The sequence below is a fragment of the Populus alba genome, chromosome 15 (genome assembly GCF_005239225.2).
Source record: "Populus alba chromosome 15, ASM523922v2, whole genome shotgun sequence".
Lineage (NCBI taxonomy): Eukaryota > Viridiplantae > Streptophyta > Magnoliopsida > Malpighiales > Salicaceae > Populus > Populus alba.
Genome location: NC_133298.1, coordinates 8,404,082 through 8,415,939, shown reverse-complemented (window position 1 = coordinate 8,415,939; position 11,858 = coordinate 8,404,082). Strand labels below are relative to the sequence as shown.

At 30.8% G+C, this 11,858-nt stretch overlaps 1 protein-coding gene across 2 annotated transcripts; it reads left to right on the top strand.

The window, feature by feature from the left end:
* The first annotated feature begins 7,395 nt into the window (after nucleotides 1–7,395).
* On the top strand, nucleotides 7,396–11,399 carry LOC118050986 (uncharacterized). Of its 2 annotated transcripts, XM_035061480.2 has the most exons (5): nucleotides 7,396–7,639; nucleotides 7,923–8,029; nucleotides 9,747–10,198; nucleotides 10,278–10,503; nucleotides 10,741–11,399. In XM_035061480.2, the coding sequence occupies exons 2-5, from the start codon at nucleotides 8,017–8,019 to the stop codon at nucleotides 11,247–11,249; spliced, it is 1,200 nt and encodes a 399-aa protein (XP_034917371.1). In that variant the 5' UTR covers nucleotides 7,396–7,639; nucleotides 7,923–8,016; the 3' UTR covers nucleotides 11,250–11,399. The 2 variants fall into 2 exon arrangements, with proteins under 2 accessions (XP_034917371.1, XP_034917372.1); XM_035061481.2 differs by lacking the exon at nucleotides 7,923–8,029.
* The last annotated feature ends 459 nt before the right edge of the window (nucleotides 11,400–11,858 follow it).

The following is an 11,858-nucleotide window of genomic DNA, read 5'->3' as shown; positions in this document are numbered from 1 at the left end:
GTTGTTTTTTCATCTCCATTTAAATAGAATATTTCTTCATAACTTTTCTATTCACTTTCATTTTGAATCAGATCTGATTTTCGACCTTTCATTACGTTTAAAGTGGAGGTGGGCCTCGATAAAGTTGCTTGTAATTTTTTTCATGATTGGTGTTTGTTAAAGAGCATACATAAACAATTAAAATAATATAATATTAAAAAGTTAATAAAAGTAATATTAAAAGACATGCAATCACAATTTATTTTAGATTATTATATTGTCCGCTCTCTATAATAAGTGAATATTACATTTTTTAAAAATATAAAAATAAATATTAAAAATATATTAATAATATTATTAAATCTAATTAGAGTTAATTTTTAAACCTAGTTCCGTTTGTTTGCTGGAAAGTAGTTTTCTTTTAAAAAGTGAATTCAGGGAAAGTGAATTCCGGGAAAATGAATTCCGGGAAAGTATTTTCCGATATTTGGTAATGTAATGAAAAATGAGGTGGAAAACATTTTCCAGTATTTGGTTATGTTATGGAAAATGAGCTGGAAAATAACTTATTAATATTTTATTTTTCTCAAGTTTATTAAAATAATGAGGAATAAATTTTACAAATTAAAAAGTTGAATGAGAATGAAATTGAAAAAAATATATAATTTCATAAATTATCTCAAATAAAATAAATAATAATCAAAATAATAGAGATCAAATCTAAAAAATTAAAAAAAAAATGAAAGATGAAGAAATTAAAATAATAATAATCAACATTTTATAAATTATTTCAAATAAAATAAGTAACAATCAAAAGAATGAGGATCAAATTTGATAGATAAAAAATTTCAATAAAAATATGATAAGGATAAAGCAAATAACAATTATAAAAATAAGGACCAAAGTTAATATAAAAATAAAATTTTAAGAGATGAAATTGAAAAATAAATATTCAAAACAAAATATATATAGAAATCAAAAGTTTGAGAATCAAATTTGATATAATCAGCAAATAATGACATTTCTAAATTTTTCACAATTTCCGAAAAGTGTTTTCCCCCCAAATTTTTCAGGAAAACACTTTCCTGAAAACCAAGCCAAATTTTCCTTTTACTAGAAAGTGTTTTTCATTGACCAACTTTCCTACTGGCAAACGAACATAAAAAAGTTTGGAAAGTGATTTTCCAGAAACCACTTTCAGGAAAACAAACACAGTTAAAGGGAAAACACTTTCCTGAAAACCAAGTTAAATTTTTCTTTGACTGAAATTGATCGAAAAGTATTTTCCGTTAACCGAAAAGTGTTTTTCGTTGACCAATTTTTCTAATAACAAACAAACATAGAAAAGTTTAGAAAATAATTTCTCAAAAACTATTTTTCAGAAACCAACATGTCAACTCTTTACCAGATCTATATTACTTGGGCCACGTTATTCGGTAAATTAAATCTTGTTTATTTGTCAAATCTAAATAAATACGGATACAACCATGGCTTATTGAATTTAAAACAAATTAGGCTGGCTAGGCCTAGACCAGGCCCAACCCAGTCTTAGCTTGTTTTCTCTTTTGAGGGGTTGGATCTATCTCAGCTGTATTTTGTTGTGTTCTCCTGGGTTCTCTCTATCTCTTCGTTCTTGTTCTTCCTCTCTGGTTTTTTCTCCTTCCAACCTCTCTCTGTTTTCGTTCGCCTTATCTGTTTTTCTTTCTATCTTCATTCTTTGTTTGTTTCTGTCCTGTATTTTTTGGTCTTTCGTTCTGCCTCTCGTTCTGTCTCTCCTCTCCGTGTGTGGCCGTTCTCTGGCTTTTATAGAGCCAGAGAATGCCCTCTGTTCGTCCCTGGGATAATGAGGCACGTTCGTCCGTGCTTGAGGAAAATATGGGGACTTACAGGACTGTTGGTAATGCATCGTGCTGGCGAGGGATATTGGGTAGCTGGCGGAGACGTGACCCGCGATTTGGAACAGGCTGGTTGGTTGCATTTTCCTGCTTAATCGGTCTTCCCTGGGATGAGGAAGAAGATGATGATCAACAGTGGTTTTAGAAACGACGCCATTTTCTAATCTGAAACGGCTATTTTCAATTTTTCCCCTTGAAGTTCTAACATTTAGCAATTGGGCCCTTATTCATGGAAATCTTTTTTTAATTTTGCCCCTGGATCAATTGCAATTAGACCCCTGGATTTCAACACCATTTATAAAATAGTCCTTGGTTTCTGAATTAATCAATTCAGTCCTTAATCAGCTTTTCAACTTTTAATTCTTTCAAAATTACTCCTGAAAAAATTAATTAAACCCCTATAGTAGTGGCCTATCCACTTTGGTCATTGGATTTAGTCTCTTATAATTTTGACCAAAATTAACCTTGAACTTGATTTTATTTTTAATTAAGCCTGTAATTTTATTAATTAAACTAATTCAAAGTTTAATTAAGTCTCTAAACTTATGAATCCTTCAAATTTTTATTAAATTGACTCCAAAATTTATAATTGCATCATTATTAGTTCTCAAACTTTTAATTTATATTGTCTTAATCCAATTCCCAAAAATTTTCATTCATTCATTTTTTTTTAAATTAAACAATTGGATTATAACACTTATGTTATATGAAACCACACAAGGTTCTTTAAATACATAATACATCATTATAGCTTCACATGTGCATATTGCTAATTTATGATAATTAAAGTCTTGCTTTCAAAATGAATCAACATTCTCATTACCATTGTTGTCATTTCATTATAGTTCTTATCATCATCCGTGTCCCCACTGTTATTAACACCACCATTATCACCATCACCGTCATAATTACTATATTCAACTAAATAATTCTTTACATTATCATAATCTTCCTAAAATATTTCTTTGAATAAAACATTAAAACTTCCAGCTTCCATATCTACAATCACAAATAAAAAAGAAAAGACAATTTTTTTGTTAGTTTGATTAAAAAATTAATATTATGTGAACCAAAAACAAATTAAAGGATGTTAAGTAGAGAATAATAAATTTTAATAGCTGGAAAATTAAATAGAAAAATCTAAAAACTAATATATCATGTTCCTTGATAAATATGTCTATCATGATAAATTACAATGTTTTCAATGAATAAAATAACATGACAAAAACTAGTTCTTCATTGCATTGAAATTTATTAATTTTAATTAGTTCTTTTGAAAAACATTGTCACTAAGTTGTTATATATAAATATTAAGAGACAAATACTTTTAATAAAAATGAATAATAGCATGTAATTTCCATTACTTTGAATTTAGTTTCCATGTAAGTTTATATATAAAAAAAGAAGTGCAAAAATCAACCTATTATTCCAACAATGTTTCTATTACCATGATTAGCAATGCATAGAGTGCATCATCACTTCTAACATTCAAAGAGGAATTAAATATTGCTTTTCATGTATGAAATTTGACACTTAAACTTTAGGCCTAAGAGTCTTTTTAGAAAAGGTGGGATAGGGTGTATATTCAAAGGTTAGATCGAGGATAATGCAATATTATTCAAGGTTATGACTTGAAAGTTAACTATTAGTTACCAAAGATAATTGGATATTGGTTGAAAGTTGAATGTTTTTCTTTCTTTATTGCTAATATTTGAATAATTTTATAAACTTAAAAGTTAGTTAGAAATTTTTATTATTATTTCAAAATAAAAAAAATGAAAAGGATTGATATGATTTGTGGCTTGAAAGTTTGGTAGTTACTGACAAAGATAAAATCAAAGATAAATTTTCCCATTGTTCCATGTTTTACACTATGTCATTGAGGAAAATTAGTTTGTCCAATGCAAGGCTATAAATGTCCTCATGTATATATTCTTACAAGATGACATTGCAATGATTGAATGACTTTGGCATGACATTGGAGACCATAATACTACAGGTATATACTTGTTTCTTTCATGCACTCAATTAATATGCTCTAGTTGGAGAGCATACCAGGAATCTCTACGTATAAAAATGCCTTTGTTTGACAAGATAATATATTGTTGAAGAGAAAATCCATTTGATAGATAAATCAAGTGTTGAAACAAATAACCTGCATAACCCGATATCAATTGGCATTCTTGTTTCATTGTTTATGTATCTATACAAAAGGCATACATTGAAGCTCTTAGTTATTTGTTATCCAAGTTTGTTTTACCAAAAGTGAAATTATGCTATAGTGAAAACTATTTAGTCCATCTTTATAGATAAATAGGGCATTATTGCTATTAACCTATCATGATTGGAATCACCAAAGAGAAGAACAAAAACAAAAGAGGAAGGCTGATGGATTGGCCAAAGAACTTGATTAAAGGACTCTGATATTCTAGATAATGGAGATGAGGACTGAATTTTTTAATGGAAATACACTACAATGTTATTAGAATTCGTTATAGTCTTGATATAAATGTCAATCTAAGTAATTCAAATAACAAACATTACACAAATATTCTAAAAATAAAAATTTAAGTACATTACATATAGCCAAAGGACTTTCACATTACAACAACCTAAACACATCAATAATTTTGAATTTCATTATGGCATATATCAAGTAAGAGAATAAAATCTGTAAGAGTAATGGATGTAGACACAACTCTTATTATTAAGATCTTAAACTTTATTGATACATATTTTGTAGCCATTTAAGCTTGGTAATAAGGTTTTCTATTGTTGACCACATCTCTCTATTACTCCTTGAAAGTAAGAAATTTAAAGCATATCAATGAAAGTCACCATCTTTAACAAGTTCATCTATAAAATAAAGCTCAACCATAACATTTGCAATTCTACACCCTTTTTTATCCTTACTGATAGATGTGCATTCACTCTTAGTGGAGATATTATCTAGTAGTCGATCAAAACGATCAACTAACTGAGTTCCGACTTCAGAACCATCTTTTTTACATTTTCTTCCATCTTCCTTTATGAAATATGCTATTTTCTTTCTCTCCCCATTATTGTGGGTGCTACTATTTGCCATATTCTCACCACTTATCATGTTACTAATACCATCAACAAAATTAGTAGTGACATCCTCTTCTGAATCACCATTTTCTTCCTTTAAATTCTCTTCATCATCACCATTATCATAATCTCCATTGTCATCATAAAATAAAACTCTTATAGATAGAGTCCAAACAAATTTTCCAATAGCTACAATTTTACTGGATATTTTGTCAATTTTACCACAAAAAGATAGTTTAATAATAGCATGCCTAAACTTTTTGGCTTATCTAATTTCTTTAATAAAAGAAAATCAATATAATTAATAACACATAATAGATTTCTTAGTCATTGAAAGTAACATTTAAAAGTTAAGAGCATAAAATTTCTAAAATTAACTTGAGTTTTTAAAGTCCACCACTCATTCTTTGCATCAATAGTTTCAATTTCATTCTTCCATCTAACACCGGTTTTAACAACTATTTTTTTTTCAAACTCTCCAATTCTTTTTTATACCATCCTATTTGTTCTTTAATTATGATTTGGTGAAAGAAGAATCAGTCCTTTCTTTGAATGTATTCATCGTATGTTTACATCTATTTTTATCAAAATGTGTGTTTAGTGTCATAAAATTATCAACTATTATGATACATATGCATAAAAAGTATACAACATTTTTTTTAATCCGATATGATTTATCTTGACTTTGATGACCTTTAATTACTTTATTTGCCAACCTTGTTCAACATACACAAGCACAAACATTAATATTATATTCAATTATGATATTTAAACAAAATTTGGCTCTCACTTAATCAGATCATCATAGAAAATCCAATGATATCTCTTTTTTGTCCAAAACTGTAGATGCTAGGATTTAAGGAAAACATACATAAGTGTGCTGAAATTAATAATTGAAGTGTATGCTAAAAGTAATATATATTGTAGGAATGACCAACCTATTATACACCATGTCACAACATTTGTTTTTATTTATATAAATATGCTGGAGTTAATAATTGGAGCCCAAAGACTGAATACTAGTTAGCTAGCTAGGAAAAAAAAGAAAAAAATCAATGAAAATGGCTTAGAAAATGAAAATAAAAGATAAATCTTCATTAATTATGTTTGCCTATAAAACATTGCATGCACTAAAAACAATATGATATGCCAGGATATTTTAACTTAAGCTAAAGTTGAACTAATCAAAGCCATGGATCTCTAAATAATTGATGAGTTATAATATGAATTTAAAAAATGATTTCATATACAAATATCAATCAATAATCCTTATAACCTAATTATACAACAATATTGTGCTAGATATTGACTTCAATGCCACTTAGATCCAAAACAAATAATTCAACATTGATGCTCTACTCATATCCAAAAAAATAATCTATAAATTCTTATTATGAGTTAAGGATTTTCTTAAATAAAATAAATAGATTACCAATTAATCAACACCTTCTTCACTTTGGGAATGCAATTTTCAGAATGCTCTTTTTCTTCATTTTATCACAAAGAATGAACTAGAGTTGCTTTCATTTCTACTAGAAACATACCCTACAATTTCAAGATGAAAAACAAAACCTCATAAGTGCAATGTTAGAGAAATCAAAATATATAATTGATCTTTGCATTCAGTTTGAAAAGATAAGAGAAGAAAATAATAATTTTAAAGAGATAGGAGAAGAAGATGATGATTTTAGTAATTAAAATAAATAAAAAAACATCGTAAATAAACAAAACTCGAGTGCTAAATAACTTGATCTATTGTACTTACTAAGATTTATAAATTAATTTCAGTTCAAAAGGATATGTTAGCTTTTAACAAAGCAAACAAATTTGAGAAAAAAAAGGTATTTTGATCTGATAATTTACAACAATTAATAACTCTCTTTTATGTTGGGAAAGTGAAAAATACAACCGAGATCAGATCTCACAAAAAGCATTGGAAAGATGCTTCAACATAATTGAATAGAGATCTCGGTTATTGACGGGGTCCACCTTTCTAACACAATTGTAATTGTGTAGCCAAATGTTTTTGTCTTATGGTTCGAAGAAAACTCAATAGCTACCACGCTTTCAAACATAAAATAAGACATTGTATGTTTGCACAACCAAGCTGTGCTTTTTAATTTTTTTTGAATTTTTTTTTATTTTAAATTATGTTTATATATATATATATTTATATTATTTTAATATATTAATATTAAAAATAAATTTAAAAAAAAATATTATTTTAATATGTTTTTAAAAAAAAAAAACTTTAAAAAATTAATAATTGTTGATACATGTGTTCAAAAATTTAATTTTTTTTTTCTTAAAATAAATTATTTATTTATATTTTTATATAGTTTTTACGTGGTGGAATTAAAAATAATTTTTTTAAAATAAAAATGTTTTATTTTAATATTTTTTAAAATAAAAAATACTTTTCAGCATTTCAAGCAAGACTGTGGCCCTCTTTTGAGTCACGTTTCCCACACCCAACCAGCACACTGCCCAAAACTCTCTCTGGCAACCGGTAACAGCCGAAAACAAACCCTTCAAACCCTTCAAAAACCTCTCTCTCGCACTCAACTCTAGAGAAGAGAGTGCGTTACTAGTCATTTTCAAACCCCCCTTTCAATCAGTCATAGATACTCTCCTCACCAATTCTCCAACGGAACGGCACGACTCGTCGTTTTAAGGCTTGAACTGTACGATTCCAGGTATGGTTTGTGCCATAGGTTTTATTGATGTTTGAAGAGTAAATAAACTGTTTCTAGGACGTTTTAATTTCTGATCAAATGAAAAGATGCGAAATTGATTTTCAAATCTGGGTGCTTAATTTTGTGTTGTTTGAATAAGAATTTGATGTGATTAACTGTATAATGCAGGCGATTAATTAGTGTTGATAAGTTTTATCCATATCAATGATCTTAGTTAATTTTATGAGGGTCATTTTATTTTGATTTGTTTGCTTCTTTTTTTTCCCCTTAATGGTTTCATTAGGAAGCATTGTTAAAGTTTTCGAGGCTTTAATGGCAATGGGAAAAGTTGATTTAGAATCAACCGTAATGTTCCTACGACCAATGCGAATGAGCTGATGAAGGGGGCTGGTGAGCTAGATATTGATCTCATGAATAATGCTAGTTCTTCATTGATTTTATCGATATAATCGAGATATGCATTGCACGTCGATCCAGTCCATTTAATGGCAGTTCTTATGCCAATCACACACACACACACACACACACACACACAGAGTAGTGAGTTGCATAGGAATGTGGCTTTGAGCTGCTGGAACAGCATATAACAATGCTGTATTTACATCTTGCTGTAAAATAGTTTATATTGGATACCATATCTAGGCTGGTATTTAGACCATGTGCTTCAGCATTGCATCTTCAAGGACATCTAAACTTCTTCCAATGAACATAACTATGAAGCATTTGTTTATAAAAATAGCGGTTTCGATATTTTTGGCTTTCATAAAAGGGTTTTTTTTTCTCACTAAAAAGCTTCCATAACTCTTTAAAATTGTTTTTTCTTTTCTTCCACCAGCATATAATTTCTTTTCCCTTTTGCTTGGCATTAATCCACCTCATGTTTCGTGGTATGTCTCCTGATGTTCAATTGTACCTTTTGTTAATGCTTTTGCTTAACACCACATTTTTCTACTTCTTTAACACCGGGATTATTTCCTTGTATTAGCTGCTAACAAATCTGAGGTGAGGACCATCTATGCCATTGAGAAGTTTTTACTTAATGTATAGTTACGGGAAGATGGGAGCTCTGCCATTCTATGGTCCATGCATTCCTTCCCTCATGCATTCCTTCCCTCATGCATTCCTTCCATCATGATAGGTATAAAAAGTGTCAGCATTGCTTTTGGAGCTAACTACATTTGCTGAGAGTTGTAGTCCTTTAGAATCCTCTTGTTATTTGACTTTCTCAAATGAGATGTCAGAATACTTGATTTTAAAATATTGAGTTTTGTTGTAGTTGGTTGTATTTGTCAGCAATGAAACAAAAACTGGGGAAAAATAAAGAATGCAGTATAGTGAGTAAACATGTGAAGAACAATTCCTTTTTTATTAGTTTATTCGAAGTTAAGAAGAATTCTTTTGTTCTCCTTTCTAGCATTGTGAGAACTACATAGTCTGCTCCATTCCTCTATTTGTCATCTCTGTATTGGCTGTTGTTGCTTCCATTTGATCCTTGATGAGCTAAGGAATGAGAAGGTTACTGTAAGGTTACCTTTTGGATTTTGGAAAGACTTAACTTCCTCATTATAATCACTTTTAGAAAAAGGAAAAATGAATTGATTGTAATGTGGAAACAGATAATTTTCTTTTCTTACGAATGGTTGCTTAGGATGCCTCTTGTTGCATGGGACAACCATGGTAAGATTACTTATTCAAATAACTGAGGAACTTCACAGTAGGATGTTTTACAAGCAAAATGCACTTGCATGGTACAATTCGAGCATGACATTTATGTATTCAGTTATAGATTTTTTTATTTCATTCCATTTAATTTCTGGTAAAACAGGCCTGTTGAATCTCTCCTCGTCCATTTGGGTTTGCCAATTTTACTTATCATGGATAATTCAAGATGATTGCCTCACCTACACCACGTTCTTTGTTATTTTATTATTATTTCTCAACCAAGTGTTCTCTATGTTAAACTGGGGTTTCACTGTTTCCTATTTCCACTATTGCCCTGTGTCAAACCTTGTTTTCACTATGTTTTGTCCTAATTTTTACAGTAATTAAGTGTGTGTTTTGTCCTTTTTGTTTGGTGAGTCTGACCAGCACATATTATCGAGTGCAGAGGTTGACTTTTCCATGGAGAACTCTGATGATGAAAAGGATGGAGTTTTTGGGAACTGTATGCCCAAAGAACTAAGTATAAGTTTAGCTAATGGTACCAAATTTGTAGATGAGGTACTAAGAGGTCCAAGTGACCGCTGTCTGGAAAACTTTCGTATGGATAAGCAGGCATTTTACAAGTTATGTGATATTTTGCAAGGCAAGGGCCTGCTACGCCATACAAACAGAATCAAGATTGAGGAGCAATTAGCCATATTCTTGTTCATCATTGGCCATAATCTACGCACTCGAGCTGTCCAAGAATTGTTCCGGTATTCAGGAGAAACCATAAGTCGCCATTTTAACAATGTTTTGAATGCTATTATGGCAATTTCATTAGATTTTTTCCAGCCTCCTGGATCTGATATTCCACCGGAAATCTTGGAAGATCCTCGATTTTATCCATATTTTAAGGTAATCCTAATGTAATTTGAGTTAATCAGTATCTTTCTTTTGTGTGACTTGCATCTAAATAAAAATTATTTACTGCTAGGATTGTGTTGGAGCAGTAGATAGGATACACATTCCAGTGATGGTTGGTATAGATGAGCAAGGACCTTTCCGTAATAAAAATGGACAACTTTCACAAAATGTTCTGGTAGCATGCTCCTTTGATCTGAGGTTCCATTACGTTCTAGCTGGATGGGAAGGCTCAGCATCAGATTTGCGAGTTCTGAACTCAGCACTCACAAGGCGGAACAAGTTTGAGGTCCCTGAAGGTATTTTGCTTCTTTCACATCGTAGCTCACTATTAGTTTATTTGACCACCCTAGCTAAGCGCCATAATTATGCAGCTTTTGAGGAATTGTTTTTTTTTATCTTTTCAACCTTTTACCTTCTTTTTTTTACACTGCCTTTGAGGATTTCTGGTGCCAATTTATGTAATCAATCTTGTTGCTTCAACTAATTTAGCTCTCTTTTGCTCCTGCTGCTGGTTGAAAATTTTGATGGTGTAGGCAAGTACTACCTTGTGGACAGCAAATATGCTAATATGCCAGGATTTATAGCTCCATACAACGGGGTTTTATGTCATTTAAATGAGTTTGTGGGTGGTTATCCTTCTCGAGATTCAAGAGAACTATTCAATCAAAGGCACTTGTTACTAAGAAATGTCACTGATCGTATTTTTGGGGCTTTAAAGGCACGTTTCCCTATACTGTTGTCCGCTCCTCCATACCCTTTACAAACACAGGTTAAGTTGGTTGTAGCTGCATGTGCGCTGCACAATTACATTCGTAGGGAAAAACCAGATGATTGGATTTTTAAAATGTACGAACATGATACTGTACTGCAAATGGAGGAGTCATTGCCCCCATTAGAGGTGGAACAGCCAATTATGCAAGTTGAGAACCCAGCTTTGGACATTGCTTTTGGTACAGAACAGCTTGAATTTAGTTCTCAGTTGCGTGATTCAATTGCAGGTGATATGTGGGGTGACTACATAAGTGATTTATCTGCTATGTAGATGGATTTATTGTGATTTTTTAGTTTCAGGCTAGGGTTGGATTCTTTTCAAGATCACTGGCTTGTAAATTTTTAAAATTTGGTCTTGATCTTGATGCTGTACATTAGTGCTTTGTTTATAACAAAGAAATATATATATGTTGATCATAAATATTTCAAGTGCTTGTTGCATACAATAGAGTTAATTGGAGTAACAATTATGGCAATGCATGGTTCTTCAAGCCCCCTGCTGCATTCGAACTGCTGATGCTCAGACGCTGTTCAGTTTGGTTTTCTAGTCGATTGATTATAATCTTTACAAAGGTGCCAATAAAGGAGGGGTAAAATCAGTCTTACCTGAAAGCTTTCTAGGCTGGTTGCTCTTTAACGGTTTCTTTCTTTCTTTCTTTATTTATTTATTTATTTATTTTATTTTTTTTGGTGGGTGATGTATCTGTAACATTGATTTTGTTATCTGGAAATGCCAGTGTTAACTTCATCCCATTTGTCTTGTTGCATGAGGGGGAGGCCCATGCAGAATTATTATTTTTTTGAAAAAAACGAAAGTTAGCTTTGCAAGGGGGAGTGCACAATCCAATCAGCCTCCTATTCTTCTATGAATATTTTTTGA